At 42.7% G+C, this 21,357-nt stretch overlaps 4 protein-coding genes across 4 annotated transcripts; 3 read left to right on the forward strand and 1 right to left on the reverse strand.

Moving 5' to 3' along the window:
* The first annotated feature begins 557 nt into the window (after positions 1-557).
* Cep164 (centrosomal protein 164) lies at positions 558-14,287 on the forward strand. The gene is made up of 12 exons (XM_012294729.2): positions 558-925; positions 2,580-2,828; positions 5,936-6,206; positions 6,263-6,717; positions 7,057-7,910; positions 7,971-8,390; positions 8,858-9,183; positions 9,698-10,116; positions 10,792-10,964; positions 11,541-11,772; positions 11,921-12,115; positions 12,197-14,287. The coding sequence occupies exons 1-12, from the start codon at positions 847-849 to the stop codon at positions 12,442-12,444; spliced, it is 3,921 nt and encodes a 1,306-aa protein (XP_012150119.2). The 5' UTR covers positions 558-846; the 3' UTR covers positions 12,445-14,287.
* A 138-nt stretch (positions 14,288-14,425) lies between these two features.
* On the reverse strand, positions 14,426-16,018 carry LOC100883833 (uncharacterized). The gene is made up of 4 exons (XM_003700034.2): positions 15,879-16,018; positions 15,567-15,811; positions 14,744-14,854; positions 14,426-14,688 (listed from the first exon to the last, which is right to left on the reverse strand). Exons 1-4 carry the CDS (start codon positions 15,952-15,954, stop codon positions 14,428-14,430), a joined length of 693 nt encoding a protein of 230 aa, XP_003700082.2. The 5' UTR covers positions 15,955-16,018; the 3' UTR covers positions 14,426-14,427.
* A 296-nt stretch (positions 16,019-16,314) lies between these two features.
* Positions 16,315-17,473, forward strand: LOC105664054 (uncharacterized). Its single transcript, XM_012296889.2, has 3 exons — positions 16,315-16,443; positions 16,516-16,793; positions 16,856-17,473. Exons 1-3 carry the CDS (start codon positions 16,320-16,322, stop codon positions 16,997-16,999), a joined length of 546 nt encoding a protein of 181 aa, XP_012152279.2. The 5' UTR covers positions 16,315-16,319; the 3' UTR covers positions 17,000-17,473.
* A 563-nt stretch (positions 17,474-18,036) lies between these two features.
* Positions 18,037-21,330, forward strand: LOC100882793 (H2.0-like homeobox protein). The gene is made up of 4 exons (XM_012294740.2): positions 18,037-18,142; positions 18,298-18,492; positions 20,560-20,750; positions 21,108-21,330. Exons 1-4 carry the CDS (start codon positions 18,037-18,039, stop codon positions 21,267-21,269), a joined length of 654 nt encoding a protein of 217 aa, XP_012150130.2. The 3' UTR covers positions 21,270-21,330.
* The last annotated feature ends 27 nt before the right edge of the window (positions 21,331-21,357 follow it).

Below are 21,357 nucleotides of genomic sequence, written 5' to 3' on the forward strand. Positions count from 1 at the left end.
TTAACGATAATAGATACATTACAGCAATTAATTGAACAAATTGTAGCAATAATTGCCACTGGTATTTTCTGATGTCAAGAATTATTTGCTCTTTTTACTTCTGTTAGAAATATTTCAACACACCAATTATCATTTTCATTTACTGTAAAAACCTCGTCAGACTTTGATCACTGACTCATCAATTAAAAAAGAATTCATTTATCTGATTCTCAAGTATGTGAATCAATCAGAAATCTCACAAGAGATCAGATCACAAACAAGTACCTGCAACTTGTCACTCAAAGTACAGTTCAAGAATGATCCAAAGGTCTTTTAGTCCAAAAGTACCTGTGTAATTAAATTAACATCCCTTAATCGAATACTCCAGTAAAGTTTGCATGATCTAACCGCGATAATGTGAACCACGTCTCAAAATAACAAACGAGTGTTTCGAAAATCGTTTCCCGTATTTCCCGGGCTGTCAAACGAGAACGCCAGAAACTTTCGATTAATCGATAAGACAGTTGCCGCCGGCTGTTACACTCGTTTCCTTATCATTGGCCTAGTTCGGGGTCAGGCTACCGAGGGCGCTGCACGCTTCGTGTCCGTTCCTCCTTCCACCGCCTACGTTCAAGTCGAATTCAACGTTGACTGTCGTCGGACGGGCCTCGTCGTCGTCGTCCTCGTCCTCGTCGTTAGCTGAAACTCTCTCGAGTGCACGCGTCGTCGTCGTAACCGTAAAATGCGGGACATTTGCCTGGCGGATCGTTGCGACGCGCGTTGTTGTCCTCGGGCCAAACGCGACCTACCTAGCCGAGTTATGTGAACGTCCTGCACCCCGGGACCCGGCTGTTCGTTCGCGCTAGCATGAGCATTTCTCAGGACAGCGCAGCCACGATCTTGTGCAGGGAGGTCTTCGACGAGACGTCTCATCCGTCGAACGAAGGTACGTGGACACTCCAGGGTTCCTCGATCGATGTAGGGGTGGTTTTCGCCAGATCTTTCTCTGCCTCGTTAATTCTACGACTTGGCCATCTCGAGGTCAGGGTCAAACACTCTTTCATCCCGTTTGATCGGGATGAAAAGTCGTTCCTTGCTAATAAACCACTCTTCTAATTACCTAACAGGGTCAATTTATGTTCTGACACGTAATCGTTAATTTCTGTAATGACGTAAAAGAATCGTAAGTCTTGGGTAAAAGTTAACGGCGGAAGAGATCAAATGGGAAAAGTCGTGGATAAAACTATGAAAGGTCAAACAGTTTCGGTGGTGTTTCCTTGTTTATTTACACCAGGGTCGTACGGGAGCAGTGAGCTCGTGTACCCTAGCGCGACGAGGAAAATCAATAGAATCCGCAGTGCGGCGAAAGTTTTGTCATAAGCCTCGAGGACCACCCCCCTAACAGTACCGCTGACCAGCTTCCGTTGCACCAGATCCGTCCGTCAATTGAAAATCACTTTCGATGTTTGCCCCGTCAGCGTATTTTCCTCGAAAATCTGACAGTTATTTCGGAAATTTCAGCTGGTAACGAACGGAATATCTACGAAACATTCCCCATCGGAGAAGACAGATGTTGTGACGGTTAGCCCCATACGAGCCACCTGTCAAAGACTTCCATGATGGAATTTTTAATCGACCCTTTTGCAGCGCTGTCGTCGCGATTTTCCATGTTTCATTATGAAAACAGTCTCGAGACTCGGTTAATTGTATGCTTAGGACGCAGCCAGTACTTCCGGTGATGCATTATTTTTGTCGCTAGCGAAGGCAATTTCTCGGATGTCAGAAGATTCTGAATATTATATAGATATTGAACTGTCCCTTTTGAACTATGCTAACGTATTCCACATTTATTATACATGTAGCATGGAACGTGCACAATTTCTCTGAATGACGTAACAGATTGGGTGATTAGACTTCTTTCGAGCAACAATGTTTAATTTTAGAATCCTGTACTCAAAAATTGATTAATATCGTGCCAAGTACCGTTGATAAATGTTTAACCACTGCCAGCAATTAGCTAGAAGTTTGGCTAACATGCTATTCAATGTTAACGACAAATTTTTCCCTCGAGGTAGTTCCGTATCACGTGTACTTCCACCTGGCCTATATTATCGATGAGTATACGCCAACTCGAGAACCTTGAAATCACTCGTTTCCACAAGCTTTTTATACTTTCTTCGACAAGTATAATATTTATAATAACCGATAGGTTAAAAATTCTACGACCCTCGACACTCTTTATGGACGCCCACGTCCAATAATACTCGAGTTCTCTTTGATCAACTGTTGTAAAATTTATAAGAATTATCGGAGAAAGTTGTTGAGTTCTTGCTCTAACTCGGGTGATTTATGTGATTTGATCGTGTTTGACGGAAGAAGATTACAAGGTTATATCGTTATGGCGCTTGGTACTCTCTGACCTTATCTTGCAAAATTTCACTTACTAAAGTTAACTAAATTTCACTTACCAAGATTTTACTTATTAACGCTAACTAAATTTCACTTGCCAACGCAAATTATACCGTAACGTTAATTTTTCCAGGTAGATTAGTATCCGAGCCTTAATCAGCTAATGGATGGCACCTGGTTTTCTTTTTCAGAGGTGCTCGACTATGCGAGACGCCTGGGAATCGACCCCGATGCGGAACCGCACCTTCTGGTTCTTGCCCGGGAGGGCCTCATGGCGGCCCTACCGAAGGGCTGGAAACCATGCTACCACGAGGCCAGCGGAGCTTGGTACTATTATCAAGCTTCCACCGGAACCACCACCTGGGAGCATCCACTGGACGCTGTCTACAAACAGCTGGTCAAGCAAGCCAGGGCTGGCAATACCAGGCAAATGAGCGTCGGTACGGATTGCCTCGTCATTACGGGCGAATGGAAAATATAGGATTAACCCTTTGCACTTGGACTTGCAGTTTGTAGCGTACACGCAATATTTATGAAAGAACTTGTACGTTGTTAGGGTAGGTGTAACCTGATTAACCTTGCAACCGATGATGCAGGGATCTGTGATAACTAGGGACGACACCGGAAATCGAATCGGTGACCTGTCCACTGCCAACCCTCCGAATTCTCACCCTTCTACATTCCCACCCTCCTAGAAATTACATTTTCTATTCTAGATATTCTTTGTTTCTTTCTGTTTTAATTGCTTAAGCTTTGTAATCCTTGTAAGCTTTCGATTAAGATAGCCAAAGTCTTCCATGATTATCATCGCTTAAATTGTAAAGCAGATATCGCGTGTACGCTGTATGTTACTGTGCACATCCTGACTGATTCACATAATGTATGACCTTTTTCTTTCCATAAATTGTAGTTGAATTTGACGATAGGACCAGTTATGTTCGTACCTTGTATTGCTATCGAGTACACAAAACTAAATATTTTTATACCCTTCGACTGTGATTACGATGCGACAGCTTGTGTAACATTCACGGTTTCGCGTTCTGTACATGTATAATGTAGACCACATGTGTATAAATAAACCATGACATGCATATTATGGACTAGAAATGGCATGACTCTTTTTTTCTTTTCGTCTCGTGCAAAGGGTTAACACGCGAACCTCCAAACAGCAATCTAAACCCCCGCATTTCAGCTTTCTGCGTTCTTTTCTCGAGTATCGATATGCATCTTCGGACTTATCGATGGGACGGTAAACAAGATAAGATAAGATACGAGCGTCATTTAATTACCGTTTGATCGCGATGCTATTTCTTACAGGTAATTTTTGCCATTGACAAAGATTCTCCATTTGCGAAATTAACCGGCAATCATGATGTAACTCGTATATGATTAACACGTTGATTGTCACAGTGGATATTTTCATGGAATTCGCATACTAGCTATTCATCGAGGAATCCATGGAGACCGGCAAAAACCGATAGTCACGTATTGTATAGCGGTACAGCCTTGCATTTCAAGTAGAAAACTAAAATTGAGGAACGATGCAGTATTGCGGACACCTGTTCACTGTAACTCTGCCAGAATTTCGATTATTGTAGCTTCGAATTGGCTACTCGTCAAACGTGAATTATATTTTTAGGATTTCTTTGCCCGTCGTGTTTGCTTTCGATCGCGATTCGATCGTCGTAATGATTCACGCCTATTACGTAAAGAATATTGCTTGACCTTGGAGCATCGGTTTGCACAATTACTTAGTTTTCTCAATGACCGCAGATCGGAACATCGACTTTGCTTATTGACTCCGTGTCCTTTTTCTTGCATTTTACGTAACACCGCTAAAGCGATTCGTACTTTTATGTAACATTCGCGTGCGATACGTTTATTATTTATTTTCAAGCACGTGCTAACGGTAATCTTATCGCGGGATTATAGTTCGCGTAAAAACAATGATAATTTGCAAGTGAATCGATTCCATCTGGTTGTCAAAGTTCGTCAGAGGCCATCGCGGTTGCTCGATATTTGTTTGTTTGTCGTTGCACTTTGCTGTGTCTTTATTAAACTGTTGCGATCGAAGCCAGACGCTTGTGGTGTATCATAGATCAAGTACGTTAACCTGACATTGAAACATCTGAAGGCCTGATTAGAAAATACACATTGTTATTTACTTGTTACAATTTGAAATCAAGGTAATTTTCGAGTATGAAGCGTTTCGAGCAAATTGTTATATAATTAAACTGGGAGCAGGTAAACCGAAAACTCGGAGGTTTATCCAATCGATCTACTTAACTGTTATTCACCAGTGAACGCGTTAAAGGCCGTTCGTCTCATCGTCCCTCTTCGAGTGCAATAAAGTTACACAGCCGAGCGAGTTTGTTGCGCGATTTCTCGTTCGATAGGATAGACGGACGCAGTTGCTCGGCAAAGAGCCCTCGAAACTCTTTCGAGCTGCTCGTCGGCGTGCGACACATTCGTTAAGGCACTCACGTGTCGGTGCACTCGCTCGTGAAAGTACGTAATAGTTGCTTGAACGTAGATCCGTCCAATTATCGCGTCGACGTCCATCGAGCGCGAATTGTTTGAACGCTCCTCCTCGTGAACAGCCTACGAAAGCTCGCGATTCAAATTAAGAGAAAAGGGAACAATGAATCGCGCTCAAACGCATCGACTTAATTTTCTAAAAGACAGCTGTTTCAAAGAAGCGACTTCTTTGACTTTGATTATCGTCGAATTACGGAGTGTCACTTAGCGAACGGTTAAAAGCTTCGCTTAAAATCGCGTGCCAGACGAAATTGCGACTGCGCGAAAAGTCAATATTTGTTGGCGGTTCTCGTCCCCCTTCACCTGGCATTCTTGTTTCTACTCCGTGGAAGATTAAAGGCACAGTCGGTTTAAAGAGCAAGGTTTTCCTTTTTTTATTTTTAAATTTCCCTGCGCCGACGATTCTCTGGAGAGTCGTTCACGCGGAAACCTTCCTCCTTTGAGACCCCACGAACGAGACTCGCGATTGCGATGCGATTTTGCGGAGGGAAATGGTCAAAGAAACGGTTACAGGTTCCTTTTAAAAACTCGGAGTCAAGCAGCGGAAAATTACTGAAACATCAGAACTGCGTGTTCGCCCGAAATTTTAGCATTGTTTTTCTATCACTGACGTAATCCACGTGTTGTGAAGCAGTCTATATATGTACGCCGCATGCATACACTTGTTCACTCCGTCGCTTGTTTTTCCCAGAGAATAGTTGCCACAGCATTATCCTTTTGGACGTCGGACTTTTCGTCAAAGAGAAACGAGAGGTGATTGCCGTGAAAAGCGTCTGAAAAAAACGGCTCGTTTCGACACTTCCCGCTGTTACGTAATTTTCTTATCCGCTTCTTCTGGGCCGTGTAAAAAGGAAAGCAGTCGTTGACTTCCACTGGAGGGAACGTTGCCACTGTTACCTCTTTTCCCTCGAGAGGGTCGTCGCGCAAGAAGAAGTTCGCTTTCCCCGATCCTTTCAGGAGTCTCTATAACCGGAGACACAGAAACTCATACAAAGTTTTTGATCGACAGAGGAAGACTCGAAGACCACGGCCAAGGAACTCGAGTCTCACGAGGAGGCGACTCTTCCAAAGGAGACTTCCTCGAAGGAGACTATAAAACACAAAACGAATGTCGCTACCAGGATCCCGACGAAATTGGCGCCCTTGAAGAAGCTGGACAAAAACGAGGGCGCGCGCAAGAAGGACAACGGCCAAGAGAAACATTCGAGACGAGAGAGCGACTCGAAGATGGAGAATCCCTTAGCGACCGACAGAGCTTCCAGAGATTACACGAACCTCAGGTTTGTTATTCTTCTCTTCCACCCACTCGTGATGGTAAGCTCCGTTCTGTCCACAGGTTTCAAGACCCAAAATTCTACGAGTGTCCCAAACTTCTGGACAGCGCATCCACCACCGCGAGTCCCAAACAGGAGCTGGATCTAAAGGAGGTGCTAAAAAGATCGGAGTCCCTCAGTCCGCGACACGAAAAGGACTGGGAACAGCTCTCCAGCAAGTTCAGCTCCGAGGAGAATATTATAGACATCGACAAATTAAGTATCACGGCACTGGCGAGATCGGAGAGGCCCGAGAAGTTCGACAAGGAGAAACATCCTAGTCAGTTTGGACAACAGAAGGAGCTGACTCTGAGCGGCGGAGGGACTATGTTCCTGAAGAGCAACAGGAGCAGGGATACTACTCCTAGCCAGGAAGGTGCTAAGTTGGACGACTTCCGCACTGTGGCGATTGCTGACGAAGTGAATATCGTTGGAGATAGGCTGAAGTCGATACTCAGGGAGAAGCAATCGGAGGATGGTAAGACAGAGATTTAACGTTGAAACTCCTTAACTTATGATTGTCTCAGCAAGTGCGTCAGACAGGGCGAGTTAATTATTGTTGTAACATTAAGACAGACAGAGAATGTTCAAATGTTAGGGACATTTTCTATATGTCGATCATTGATGGAGGGGTAAGAATTGAAATTAAACGCGAAATTGAATCGTGGTGAAAATGTGAGTCGTCGCATTTCAAGAATTACTTGAAATGGAGTTTGCTAAGAGTTTGCATTTCAAGAATTAATTAATGGAGTTTGCTAAGAATCAGAGGTACCCAGATTTAAATATCACCTTTCACCTTGTATTCCATTGCCAACAGACGACAGACCAGTGGACGAAGAACGAAAGAGCGTCCGTTTCGACATAGAGAAAGAAGTGGACATCAAGTTCACCTATTCCGGGTCCGAGGACGAGTGGGAGTCCGAATCCGAGGAGCAGAACGTGCGAATATCCGCAGTGGTCTCGACCAAGCCCACTGGGTCGATTCTGTCTTCTCAAAGATCGAGTTCCCAGAGCTTCGACGACGAGAACAAGGAGGACACCGAGAGCAAGCTCGACGAGGACACCAGAAAGAGCTCCTCCTCCGAGAAGGCCGAGCCTCCGAAGAACGGCAAGGTGGTCGGCAGAAGGTTCGTCGTTCAGAACGTCTCCGAAAACGAGCACCGCAGTCAAATGGCCAGGGAGAGTCTGCGAAGAGACAGTCTGTCACGGGAGAGCAGTTTAGATTATGTTCCCAATAACAAATTCACGAAGATAAAGAACATCGATCTGGTCTCGAGGAGCGAGACGGATTGCAGCGTTGTGAAGAGCAGTGACTCCGACGAGATCCGGAAGAGCAAGAAGACGGTGAAGCCTAAAAAATCGGCGATTCGTTTCACGAACGATAAGCAGACCGACGATGACGTCACGTCCGACTTGTCGAAAGTTAACCAGGATGTGGAGCAGTCGCGGAGGGAGCGTTTGAAGGAGGAGCAGAACAGGAACTTCGACGAGGCGAGGGTGGGACTCAGCAAGGAGCATCAGAAAGACATAGAGGCTTTGAGGACGGATTTCCAGAACAAGTTGGAGCAGACGAAGAAGGAACTGGAGGAGAACTTCGTGGAACAGAAACAGTTGCTGCAGAAAAATTTGAACGACAAGCTGGAGGAGTTGAAGAGAGAAATGGCTGAGAAGGTATGTCACTCTAACAATTTTTTAATGTTTCAGCAGATTAATTATTTGTGATTATTTAAGGAGGAGCAGGAGATCCAGAAACTGATCGCCGAGATGGATAAGGCAAGGTTGGAGAACCTGAAGAAGGTGAAGGCAGAGCTGGAAGTGTGTTACGAAAAGGAGAGACAAGAGATTTTAGCGAATTTGAAGACTGAACTCGACGAGAGGAGAAAAGAATTACTAGAATTACGGAATCAGGAGATGGGGAAATTAGAGAACGAATACGAACGAGACCTAGGCGAGGAGAAACTCGCCAAACTGACCGAGTTCGAGCTGCGAAAACAACATTCCGAGGAGATCGAGGCCCTGAAGAAGAAACTCGACAGCGAATTCGACGATCTGCGCACCAAACTGCGGATACAGCAAAGGGAGAAGATCACGAAGATCACGGAAGATCATGAGAAATGTTTAGCGGAGATATTTCGCGACTTTAGAATCGACGTGAGTACCTGACGATGCCTGTTACTTTAGTTACTTACTGAAGTTAAATCTTAAGATTATATTGTGCAATATTTAACCGAAGCTTCTTTCCAACACCGTCCTTAGCGCCTTAGGATAGCTTTAAGAGAGATCTATTCTGTTGTATCTTGAAGAATTATATTTCAACGTTACTGAATAAAACGCTAGTGCGTATTATTATCTGATAGCAGTACAACCTGATGGTTATCTACTGATCCTGATTCCAATATTTTGATATTTCATTGCTAGTATACGTTTTCATTGTACAATCACATTGTGTAGTCACGCACTGTTCACCGTAACGTCACGCTACATGTCGCGTCGTAGTGTCACGCAGCGTATCGTCACGCGAGATATCGTCACGTTGCGTATTATCGCGATGTAACCTTTACCGTCATACTATCTTCGATTTCTATCCTCACGCGTTCCACGAACCGGAATTTTCGCAGGAGGATCTCACCCGAAAGATGTACAAGCAGCGTCTGGAGGAGATCCACGCGGATTTCTCTCGCGACGCGGAGAAGGAGGCGAGGAAGCAGACGGAGCGAGCTCTCCAGCAAGACAGTATAGAGTTCGAGAAAATGCGTTGCGAGAAACGGCTGCTGCAGGACAAGTACATGGCTTTAAAGGAGAAATACGTGAAGCTGAAGACGGAGGTTCGTTTGGCGGTCGAGAGGAGGAGCAGAAGAAAGGAGGAATACACCACTGCCTCGGAGACGGAGAGGTCAACGTCCACGAGGACCCGAACCGACAAGACCGAGTCGTCGGAACAAAAGTGAGTCGAATTTAACCTTCGTATTGTCGCGAATCATTTATGGTCAACCGTTTGCCGTTCAGAAATTCTCAAGCCATCTCAACATTGTAGGAGCGTCGTACAGATGGAGGCGGTGTGAAACGAGAGAAACGAAATGAATCGCAAAGGGTTGATCGCACGTTTTGGACCGCTCTCTGATATTGTACGTGTCGTGACAACCGATTCGGAAGCATGGTTCCGTTTGTGTGTTACCACCACGCTGAAAGTTTTGAGAATTCATGTTATTCTTGAAACGTTCAACGCGGTCACGTTGCTCGAATCAGTGTTCATATTCGTTTTTTGCACCTCCATTTTCCTCGTCACCTCCAGTACCTTCGCAGTCGGCTCATCTTACTTTCGAGACGTTACCCCTCGATCGCTCTAATCCTAATAGTTTAAACAAACCCTCGCTCATAAAGTGAACTGTGAAGGTACTCTCTCACGTTCATGCGATTCGCCCTAATGTCTGGCTATAGGCCTTAAATCGTGCTCGCAGTACGCCGCTAAGGAACACGCGCCCACCCCCGGCGACGACGAGCGCGAAAGCGCACGAGACACAAACCACGAAGGAGCAGACCGAGGAACACAAGTCGGACGACTCGGTTCAGAAGGTTCAGAATTCGGGGTTTCAGAAGAGTGGAGCGGCGTCGATCTCGAAGACGGTCGCCGCCCGAGTCGAGTCCGACGACACGACCACCGCCAGCGAGATGAACGCGAACATGATGATGAAGAGGAAGAAGAACTTCAGCAAGAAGACCAGCGCCGCCAGGGCCAGCTCTGGCAACAACAACAACAACAACCTCGAGAACCCGGTTGAGAACATCAGGAAGCAGCTGGAGAAGCTGGAGGATCTGGGCGATCAGCTGCCCAGCAATGAAACGGCCTACACGCTGCGGTATCCTTTCCAGGACAAAGGTGAATCTTTTTAAAGGGACCTTGGGGACATTCGACAGTTGAGCTTTTACGTTAACACTTTACTGTAGCGGTCTTTCAAAATCAGTTTATTAGTTTATGTATGGACACTTAACCTTAAGAAGGATCTCTGAAGGAAGGTTTGGATTTTTGTTGAACTGTAAAGTGTTAATTTGGCAGCAAGAATGCAACAGAGTATGGAGTGTCTCAGGTTTTTCAGTTTGTCACTTCTTCATCAACCTTGTTTTATAAAAATGTAACATGAAGTGTATTTTTGTTAATAACGTTGAACAAATTAGAGAAGACTTGGAGCACCCTATACATGGCTTGGTAGCAGGAACACACTTTCACAACTAACAGTCAAGCGTCTACAGCTTAACCGCTTCAATTACGCCATCACGCGCGCGAACGCAGTTTCTTTCTCGATCGTTTCTCACAATTGGTCGATTTTGAAAATTGTTTTATGATTTCTTCCCCAGGCATCTATAGACTTTATTTTGGCTAGCGGCTTTTCTGGGCCCGCTGAACGCACCACCGGACTCTTGGTTCTCCTTCTATGACTCGTTTCTCTTTCGTTCTCTTCTTTCCGTTACCTCTTTTCTTGCACGCCGCTTTCGCGAGCCAAGCAGCCTAGGGCGTGTCGGATGACACCGAAAAGGAATCTGCTCGATTTTCTAGCGCTGGCGAACGCCTCCTCGGAGCTGGAGTTCTTCCGGCACCGAATCCACGTCGAGAGGGATTCCGTGAGAAGGGCTCGAGAGGCGCTCCGACACCAAGAGAACGCATTCCACGGGCGACAGAGGGCTTGGAAGCAACGTAGCGCCAGGGCAACCCTCGAGCAATTGGTTCAGGTACTTTCACTATCATCTTGATTTTATCAAATTAAGTGCTAACCTGAGCACTTCATTTCAGTTTGTTAGTTATAGACAAATCTTAACCTCAGGATTTTCACCTCTGAAGGAAGGTTTGGATATTTGCACTACTTTGACGAGTCTGACTCGTGACGCACTCGTACTTCAGCCATGATCAATTCTACTCGAATTTTTAGTATGCTTCAATTTAAAGTTCAAGTCTAATTATAATTTGCTTAGTCAACGATTGCATAATAACATATTGACATAACATTTCAAACTTTTTTGTCTGTTTGAATAATGTACCTGTAATTAGTCAGTTCTAACTGACGCACCAAATAAGACATAGGGGTTAAAGAGTAAAGTGTTAATTTAGCAAGAATGCAACACAGTATGGAGTGTCTCAGGTTTGGTCACTTCAACCCTGTTTTCTAAAAATGTGACACGAAGATTTTTTATTATAACCTTGAACAAATTAGACAAGACCTAAAGCACCCTATACGTGGCCTGGTAGCTGGAACACACTTTTACAGTGAAACAAGTTACAAGTGCTAACCTGAGCACTTAATTTTGCAGGAGGAACGGGAACTTTCGGAAATGGAGGTGAGCCTACATCGAACCAGAAGTCTTTTAGGTGAGAAGGTGATTCATCTGAGGCATCTGGAACAATCCTTGGAGAGAGTGGCGAGTGCCAAAAGGAACGAAAACGACCCAACTTCGACGAGAAACGACGAACTAACGTTGAGCGACATGTCCAGCGCCAGCAGTGGCTTCAGTTCAACGGATCTGGGAACGGACACGTTCATAGGTGAGCTGCAGTCCTCAATCCCTTCCCTTTCTTTTCACACTCCATTTTTCAGTTCCGTTAGTTAGTCCTTTCGGTTCGAGATCTTTGGTTGCTTTCTTTTACTCAACAATTTTCTTTCGATTTTGTGTCACGATCCCGACGTATTCAGACAAACCGGATCACTACCAGGAGTCGACGGAAATCATCGCAAGCCTGGAAAACCTAAACTCAGAGATACGTGAGATCTGGGGCGTGCTGAACAAACGTTTGGACACTAACACTCCACCGCCGCCCACTTTGATGTACTCTTATTTGCGATGGCTACGTTTTCACCACCTTGCAGCACAATCAAACAGCGTACAAGGTCTGTGGAAATCTCGCAGCTGTTAAAACAGTCTTATTTTATTTTGAAATGTTAAATCTTTATGAGGATCTGGATTTTCAGGAACGTTTGGTACCCCGAATATCCAGTCGAACATCCTGTCCCAGCTAACAGCCACGCAACCACCGGTGACCACCACGCAGAACATAATCGCCCAGTACGGTCCTAACAGCGGTTTCACGACCAGCGTCGGCACCGTCGACAAACCCACTTCAAACTTAATGGAAAGAACATGGAACCTGCGTGATTGGTTGCGGCAAGCCTGCGCAGAGAGCACCGATTTGATCAGTCCAGGTCAAGCGACTCTGTAAACGGCGATCGTCCGTCGATTCGTTTCCAGTTGCTTCCTATACTTCTTCTTCAACGATAGTTTCGATTCGCGTTTTTGGAAACGAACTGGATTTCGTCGTTTCGAACCTCTAGTCAGGTCACTGGCTGACCTTGAACCTCGTCTCCGCTTGCTCCTACCAAAGACTGCAGTGTGCAGAAATCGTTCAGCCTAAAAGGCAATGGACTCTTGGTGAAATCGTGAATGAACTTGTGAATGGGCTCTCCTGTAAATAATTTCCTATACAGGTTCCGTTCCTTTCTCGATAGTTTATATTTTCGGGCTGGATTTTTCTGCGAGTGTATATGGACTCTCGTTATATTGCCGAGTTGTGGATTTTCATTGCGATCTTGCAGCCATAGGCTTGAAGGACAATATAAGGAGAGTTTACTACATGTATACGTACAGGTTAGATTCACCTCGTCAAGTCTAACCCGAACTTAAAATCAAAACTAGTATATTTGCCTAAAGTCGGGTGAATTTAACGTCTGAGCTCTCTGGTGAGATTGACTCTCGAATGCCAAAGTTCGGTGTTAACCCTCGAGGGTCACGTTTTAAATTTTGTTGACAGACTTTTAAGAATTTGACCAGCTTTTATTTCCATGAATGAACCTTCGAGGGTTAAACGGTGTTCCTAGAATCCAGAGGCTACCCGCAATTAATTTCTAGAGTTCGACATTACCGGGAAACGTAGCTCGCAATAATCCTGATCTCATTAGATGTAGTTAGAGGCCCAAAGTTAACGCGTTCATTTCCAAGTCTTGGCAATCGGTGAACGCGTTAATTTCGCGAGAAACCTTGTTTTTATAATCGTTGTTCCCCTTTACTTGTTACTCTCGTTGCTGTTTCTCGTCGAACTTTGTTTCGCTTGTACTCATATTAATCGACTAAAGTCGAGTTTAGGTGATTTTGTATATGGATAAAGGAGCACGTAGATATTCGAAATCGTAGACATACGGTTGTATCTGAGTTAAATAGATAATCTTCATTAGCGCCGTCCTTGCGAATCGTACAAGCATCCGTTTCGTTTATTAGAGAAATAATTGCTACGTGAATTTTTATGATCGTTTGAAAGGTGCTTCGTCAGTGCAATAATTTTACGATGCGTTGCTGGATATCGTTTTTTCTCTATCTTTAACCGAAGTTTGTTGAATCACGAAACAATATTTAAAGTGTTGTTTAATCTCGTATCGGGAAGCCGTTCGCGAAACGATTCGAAGCACAAGTTTATTTTAAACATTGAACAGACCCATCTTGGTTCGAAGAATCGATTTGCATTTCATTCCTTTTCTATTTCATTTGATACGCACGTGTAAAGTTGCGGCAGATACGTACACAAGATATTCGATAAATTAATTTTGGAATACCTTGTATATTCTGTAATATAATATATATTTGTATGGACGCAAATATATATACTATACAAACTAATACCACGATTCTCTTTTCATCGAGGGTGAAAAATTGTTAGCGAGAAGAAACAATGGTTAATGATTGTTTCGATAACTTGTACAGGGTGTCCACGAATGAAAGGATACTATTTCCTTTTAAATCAACTTCTGCAAGAATATTTATTTAAATCCGACCTATCAAAATTTCCGTTCGATTTAATTCAGATCAGTATCCTTTCTTCCGAGGACACCGTATATACAATAAAACTATTATGTCATTTAGACCAATGAATTTCTCAAACCTATCAAAGACTGTTTAATATACCTAGATCTTATATTGTTACAACCCCTTAGTTTAATTGAACTATTTTGATGATCAAAATGTGAAACATGCTATACATATACTTAAATAAAACTGATGCATGCAACAGTAAATTGTTACACGACGATTCAACGGATTAATTTCTCAGTTTCTAAAAAAAGAAAGAAAGAACCCCCATCCATCGTACTCTTTTTCCGACCAACTTCGCCGCGAATAAACTTAAATAAACTCGGAACCGCTTCGATAACTATGGCTAGGAAAATAAACTGCAATCGGTATGCGTGTTTTCACATTCGTCGCTGTTTTCTTCGAACTGGTCCCTGCTGGGAAGCCATGAAGTCATTCGATGCGATTCGTTTCGCGTTTTATTCCTCAGAAAATTTTGCACACCTCTGATCACCGGCGACGTTTTGCACAGTAAGAGTCTCACGCATCCCAAATTCACGTCCTCTATTCTTTCGATCAGCTGATTCGGTAGTTCATCATCCTGAGCCTGATTTAACAATCTCTGTATCTGCAAATGATATTATTAAGTGAATGCGCTGGTTTTTAATTGCTGGGTAACTCACTCTGTCGTTCTTGCTTTCTGTGATGAGGTCCGCTGGATTCCACGGTAAGTCGTCTTCGAAACTTCGGCCGAGGTTTTCTTTGGGGGGCTTCAGGTCGAATAGTGAACCTATCTGAGGTTAGTGTGAATTAGAATGCGAATTTTGAGGATTTTATGCAAGGTGTGTAATTTTATTTTACTTGTGGGAGGGAGACTGGAGGTGATGCGTCATGTTGGAATATAGTAGGTGGAAATATAGCGTGTTGGGGTGAAACATATTAAAGTATGATGCGTGGAGGTGCAATACGTAGCGGTACGACGCGTGGAAATATGGGGCGTGACAACACACCGCGGGGAAATATGGCGCATGGCGACACAACGCGTGGAAATATGACGCGTGGCGACACAAGGCGTGGAATTAGGGCGCGTGGCGACACAACGCGTGGAATTAGGGTGCGTGGCGACACAACGCGTGGAAATATGACGCGTAGAGATATACAACGCGTGGAATAATGGCGCATGGCGACACAACGCGTGGAATTAGGGTGCGTGGCGACACAACGCGTGGAAATATGGCGCGTGGAGATATACAACGCGTGGAATTAGGGTGCGTGGCGACACAACGCGTGGAAATATGGCGCGTGGAGATATACAACGCGTGGAATTAGGGTGCGTGGCGACACAACGCATGGAAATATAGCGCGTGTCGACACGACGCGTGGAATTAGGGCGTGTGGAGATATACAACCCGTGGAAATATGACGCGTGGTAATACAAAGTGTGGAAATATGGCGCGTGGTAATACAAAGCGTGGAAATACAACGCATGGCATACAATATACACACCATTTGCGCCAGAAATATGACACTGTTAACCGCAATAGCAGTGACCTTCTGCGAATCCAATCCAACAAGCCGGAAAAACGCAGACACGAGATTCGACGTCCCAAAAGTACCCTTCTGCTTCACATCATCTTCGCCTCGTTTCGAATTATGACCCAAGCTCTTCGCCACCAAATCAGCAATATCCTTCGCAGTTTCCAAATAATTTGTGGCATACTCCAAGCCTGCCTTGATCTTGTGTAGAACGCCTGTAAACATAATTGATTAATTTATGCCCACAAGTAGATTAATTTATGACCCACAAGTATGACTAACCATTGTTTTCTGGCGATCCATCGACTTGATACAAAGTTAAGACGGTGATACAAAGAAGACACAGAAGTCTTGGCATGTTGATGCTACGGAAACGTTTTGTGTACTGAAGAAGAGACAGGTGTAACGGATTTTAATTACTCATTTCCATCCTGGTGAGTTTTTGTGACGCGGTGATCAGATTGGGACTCAACGCTTTGCTGACCAAGCAGAAGAAATTGGGACTCGAGGGGACAATTATGTCCTGGATAAGTCTTGAGCGGGAAGTAAGTCAGTTCTCTTGTAGTATTTCGGTAGACATGGCGAAAAAGTGAGTACCAGTAACTTTTGCAAGAGGAGTATCAAATTTTCCAAAATAATTATAAGTACAAAGGACTTTACGAAAAATATTGCATAACGAAATGTGAATGTTACAGAAATTTTATTTCTGCAACTATTGCCTTCATGACGTTACTATCTTCAAAACCAACATCCGCAAATCGAACATCCTTCTACCTGGACGAGGTTCGCAGTCTGAGCGAGCTGCCAATAACCGAGTTGATTCACATAAAGTCCTCCCTCATCGAAGGTAATATAAAATATCATAATACGTCAGAAAAATAAGCATCGAAATAGAAGAAAAATTCTCGTGAAATTTGAGATGAGGCTCCTGAGGAAGATATGCAAGCTTCAAGTAGGATGTTATCGGTGTCGCTCCCCGTTGCGCAGCCCTTGAAGAGGTTCAACAAGAAGTCCATAAGACGTTACGAGGATCACTACGACGAGAAGGGCAAAGACTCGAAGATTTCCAAGATATTTCAATTGTCTGTCACTGCCCTGTCATTTCTGGCGTTCGGTGGCTATCTGCTGACGATGATAATAACGACTATTCGTCAAAATTCCATGAACGCGAACAATGGAAACGTTATTGTTCTCTCGGTGAGTAAAAGTGCAAATCTGCAACACGAATTTTTTGGGGAATTCGTTCATTTCTGTTTTAGAATTTGCAAGGTCTGCAAGCGCTGCAGAATTTACAGAATTATCGTCCACGGAGAAACGTCAGAGTAGATGTAAACGAGTTCCAAATAGAGAAATTGTATCAAGGAATGATCATGTTGTCCCGGAAATACGCGGAATATAATTAACTTCCATAATTTTTGAAGATTAGGAATAGAAGACGCGTTGAGAGATCGAAAAAGAGGTTTCGCGATCCAAGCACTCAATTAGGGATTCGCTTATCATGATTCGGCGGACTCTTGAAAATCCTAAAACCTAATAAAATCGAATAGAGGATCACGGTGTGTACATATCCCGAAGAATATTCTTAGCATGTGGGTAGAGGCTGCTTCAAACATGGCTGTTCAAATAAACACCTAAGTGACTGTATACTCCGAAAGTCTGCATGCAAAGATAACCATATGGCTTCCAGAGATATCATCGGCCATACGTCTCTATGCTATTATTCCGTGGATATCTATAGCTTCGCTACCATTTTTATATTTTTCTCTTGTCAGAAATGTACCGAAATTTTCAAGACTATGTTCAAAATGTCTTCAGACGTTTCAGATAAATTGTACCATAAGATGTGACACGTGTGATTAATAAAAATATACTGTTAATTTTTGACAAAATAAAAATCTTCCAAAAAATCAAGCATCAGTGTAAATAATAATCAAGTAATTTGTTGTATGCATTTTATTTTTAAAAATGTGAACGTAACTTTCCAACAAAGCTAAATATTTCACCTTCATTCTCAATGGTCAAGTATCACCAGCCAATCGTATCGTTACGCACGATTTTATGGTACTTTTATAATGTTTATTTCACGAAACGAGAAGAAGGAATGCTGCGAAGCAGCGCATGAGAGCCTGACATTCGGACTCATCATCATCCTTCAGGAACCAATCTTCAGTGAGCCACGCCTACGGTATTCGTGTGGGCCAATCCCATCGGCCAAATTGCACCGAGCTCCCACGATATTTCGTTTTTTCTCTTTTTTCCAACGAAAATCTGAAGATGGCAGAAACCCATGTTCCTATGCATCGTTTAGTCAACCCTTAACTTTAGCGTCGTCTACATTCGATTAATCGATGTGTCAATCTTCCGTCATGACAAATCGAGACAGTGGTTTTCGGTCTCAAAAGATGTCATAAAGTTAAAAGTTGTGCAAAAGGATTTAAAAATGAACGAAGTGAAAACACACGTGGTGGACAACACGAATTGTTCCAAACAGTTAAAGTTCGGCGTGGAACGTATATTATCGGAAGAATTCAGCACGAAGAGAACAGGTGAGAGCACCGGAAATCGCGCTTTCAAAACAAACGTTATAGATTAAATATTCCGTTTCCGTTGTTTTCATTAAGTCGATTCTGATTTTCGCGATAAGTGAGAACGCGTTTCTTTCGTTTATGCGAGTTTCAAGAGACGTTGTGTCTTCGACAAGATGTACTCCGGCCACTTCCGGTCCAGTTCTCCACCCTGCGCTGCCCTTGTCCCGGAGGATGCGTCAGGTGCGAAGCCCTCAGACTCTGCCCCACCTTTCCCTATGCTCAAATTAATGGAAGTTATGGCAATCATGCTATCGTCGAAAATTATCCGAGCATCTATCGACCTGCTCCTCTTCGACCTGTTCCTCGAGGTAAGATAAAAAATTATTAAACAATATTTATTTTGTACTTGAAGATACTTTTACTTAAAACTTTCTAGTTTTGTTCATAAAATTTACTGACTTCTTTTAAGATTATTTTTTCTCTGTTATTAATGTCTGTTTCTAATGTCTTCCACTATGAGCATACATCGTTACACATCGTAATATAGATTTAATTAAAAAATATTTATTATGAATTTTTGTATCAGACTGAATGGTGAATGTGTCGAATGTGGTGAATTAAACTGACTGGTAAATTCGTAATAAATTTGCTGACTTCTTTTAACGTTGCTATTTTTCTGTTGCTGCTAATGTCTGTCCTACTATGTTCATACGTCATCACATATCATAATATAGATCTAGTCAAACAATATTTATTATAAATTGCATTAAACTGAATGATGAAAGTGTCGAATTAAACTGATTGATCAAATTCGTAACAAACTAGCTGAGTCCTTTTAAAATTACTATTTTTCTGTTGCTGCTAATGTCTGTCCTACTATGTTCATACGTCATCACACATCATAATATAGATCTAGTCAAACAATATTTATTATAAATTGTATTAAACTGAATGATGAAAGTGTCGAACTAAACTGATTGGCCAAATTCGTAACAAACTTGCTGACTTCTTTTAACATTGCTATTTTTCTGTTACTGCTAATGTCTGTCCTACTATGTTCATACGTCATCACACATCATAATATAGGTCTAGTCAAACAATGTTTATTATAAATTGCATTAAACTGAATGATGAAAGTGTCGAACTAAACTGATTGGCCAAATTCGTAACAAACTCTGCTGACTTCTTTTAAAATTCCTATTTCTCTGTAACTGCAAATGTCTTCCACTATGTTACACATCGTCACACATCATAATCTAGCTTTAGTCAAACAAAATTTATTATAAACTATATTAAACTGAATACTGAATGTGTCCAATGAAACTGCTTAGTCAAATTCGTAACAAATCACCTCGAAAGTGTATCTAACTAATAAAACTTTAACTTGTAATTAATCTAAGAGAAGAAAATGCACTTAACGGAAATAATCCAGGAGCATCGACTCATGAAACGAAAGTTGCGTCATTAACAAATGCGAGCATATGGATCGCTGTCTTGTCTCTCGAATACTCGGCAGCAAGTAGGGCAAAATATTTACGTGCCAGTGTATTCTCGTGTTTCCTGTCCGTGTTTAAACGACATCTTAAGTGCCACCGTTCGTTTATGCCCGGCGTAAACAGCGGTTTTCGTCGTGCCCCTTCTCGGTTAGTTAAAAGTCGGAAATCTTGTAGCCGTGAATCTCTCGAACCTGAAGTACCTATAAAAATTACAAATCCTGATCAATTTAATTGTTCTCGTATCTTTAGACATGCAATACCGTTTATTTTGAAAGGAAATATTTTTGAATACCAAGATTTTTTATGTCATGGTTTTGTTGTTAACTTTTGAGTAAAATTTTATTTTAGTCGGAGCTGTTTTTTTAGCGAGCGAGCAGACCTTTCATCGGAAATCGTAATTTTGTGTTTGAATGGTGCTCGGAAATAAGGTGATCAGAGAAACAGGGTTCTATTAATAAATGTTATGAAATTTGCAAGATATTAAGTTTGCCAGATATTAAATTTGCAAGATATGAAATTTGCAAGATGTTAGACTTGCAATAGTAATCTTTACAATTAATCGCCCAGTTTCGATAGAAACTAAGTTAAATATTTACGTATACCTCGTAATCCAACAATACCGAAAACTCATCAATCGAAGTTGCACTTTCAAACGGCAGCATAAAGCTCCCGAAATAACTATGACCTTACAAACTGCCTGGGTCTAATTCATTCGGATCGTACCAACCGGAGAGAACCACACTGTTTAAATACGTACACATGTTGTATACTTACGGTAGGGTTGTAAATCAGCCAGAAGTACCCAATCTCGGGGGCCTCTTCAGGATCCGTTGAAACACTCACCCCATACAGCTGAGACTACCGTCTCCAATTCGTGACGAATCCTCTTCCACAAGCTGCTCTCAAATTAATCATAATTCGAATGAATGTCTTCTACAGTTCCGATATCCTCCACATCGACACCCACCAGTCAATCAGAGTCCAGTACCAGAAGAAAGAGGTCCTGGTCGAGGGCTGTGTTCAGCTCCTTGCAGAGGAAGGGGTTGGAGAGAAGATTCTCCTTGCAGAAGTACATCACGAAGCCTGATAGAAGGCAGCTAGCTGCTACTCTTGGTCTTACAGACGCTCAGGTATTATTTTTTATAGCCATTGATACTCTTTCTGTTAACCCCTTCGCTTTGACGAGTCGCACTTACAAAATGTGACAAACTTTGAACATTCTTTAACTTGAAATTTAGGTCCAACTATAAGTTGCATTATCAAGGACCCCTGAATATAAAATACTCACATTTTAATTTTCTTTGTTCGTTTTAATGTTATAGCCCTTTATAGTTAGTCTTGACTGACGCATCTGTTAAATAAATGGCACGGGAAGGGTTAAGGAAACACCTTCATGATTGTCACATTTTTAATATTCTCTTTAATAATTACTTTCTCTGTAGTAACTCTCTATACTAATGTCTGGTATTGTATCTTATTTACTCCAGGTGAAAGTTTGGTTCCAAAATCGGCGAATGAAGTGGCGACACACGAAAGAAAGCGAGAGCCAAACTTCCGATTCGCAGAAGGAGCCTAGGAAAATAAAGGAGAAGAACGCGGAAAAGACTGTTTCAGACGATGAAGACGTCGAGATCGAAGTTGACGTTTGATGTACATTATTTAATTTTAAGTACCGAATTTATATGGCAAATAAAATTTATATACAAAGAATGCCTCTATTATTTCGAGTCGATCGAG

This window comes from Megachile rotundata, chromosome 14 (genome assembly GCF_050947335.1).
Source record: "Megachile rotundata isolate GNS110a chromosome 14, iyMegRotu1, whole genome shotgun sequence".
Taxonomy (NCBI): domain Eukaryota; kingdom Metazoa; phylum Arthropoda; class Insecta; order Hymenoptera; family Megachilidae; genus Megachile; species Megachile rotundata.

What these genes read in the sequence shown, in the direction of transcription:
- Cep164 (XM_012294729.2), top strand. Translation starts at nt 847, where the DNA reads ATGAGCATTTCTCAGGACAGCGCAGCCACGATCTTGTGCAGGGAGGTC. An exon ending in AGAGAGAAATGGCTGAGAAG is followed by an intron (nt 7,911 to 7,970) that starts GTATGTCACTCT and finishes TGATTATTTAAG; the next exon opens with GAGGAGCAGGAGATCCAGAA. An exon ending in ACCGAGTCGTCGGAACAAAA is followed by an intron (nt 9,184 to 9,697) that starts GTGAGTCGAATT and finishes TCGTGCTCGCAG; the next exon opens with TACGCCGCTAAGGAACACGC.
- LOC100883833 (XM_003700034.2), bottom strand. Translation starts at nt 15,954, where the DNA reads ATGCCAAGACTTCTGTGTCTTCTTTGTATCACCGTCTTAACTTTGTAT. An exon ending in TCATATTTCTGGCGCAAATG is followed by an intron (nt 14,855 to 15,566) that starts GTGTGTATATTG and finishes CACTAACCTCAG; the next exon opens with ATAGGTTCACTATTCGACCT. An exon ending in CAGAAAGCAAGAACGACAGA is followed by an intron (nt 14,689 to 14,743) that starts GTGAGTTACCCA and finishes TATCATTTGCAG; the next exon opens with ATACAGAGATTGTTAAATCA.
- LOC105664054 (XM_012296889.2), top strand. Translation starts at nt 16,320, where the DNA reads ATGACGTTACTATCTTCAAAACCAACATCCGCAAATCGAACATCCTTC. An exon ending in AAAGTCCTCCCTCATCGAAG is followed by an intron (nt 16,444 to 16,515) that starts GTAATATAAAAT and finishes GTGAAATTTGAG; the next exon opens with ATGAGGCTCCTGAGGAAGAT. An exon ending in GAAACGTTATTGTTCTCTCG is followed by an intron (nt 16,794 to 16,855) that starts GTGAGTAAAAGT and finishes TTTCTGTTTTAG; the next exon opens with AATTTGCAAGGTCTGCAAGC.
- LOC100882793 (XM_012294740.2), top strand. Translation starts at nt 18,037, where the DNA reads ATGAACGAAGTGAAAACACACGTGGTGGACAACACGAATTGTTCCAAA. An exon ending in TCTTCGACCTGTTCCTCGAG is followed by an intron (nt 18,493 to 20,559) that starts GTAAGATAAAAA and finishes TGTCTTCTACAG; the next exon opens with TTCCGATATCCTCCACATCG. An exon ending in TTGGTCTTACAGACGCTCAG is followed by an intron (nt 20,751 to 21,107) that starts GTATTATTTTTT and finishes TATTTACTCCAG; the next exon opens with GTGAAAGTTTGGTTCCAAAA.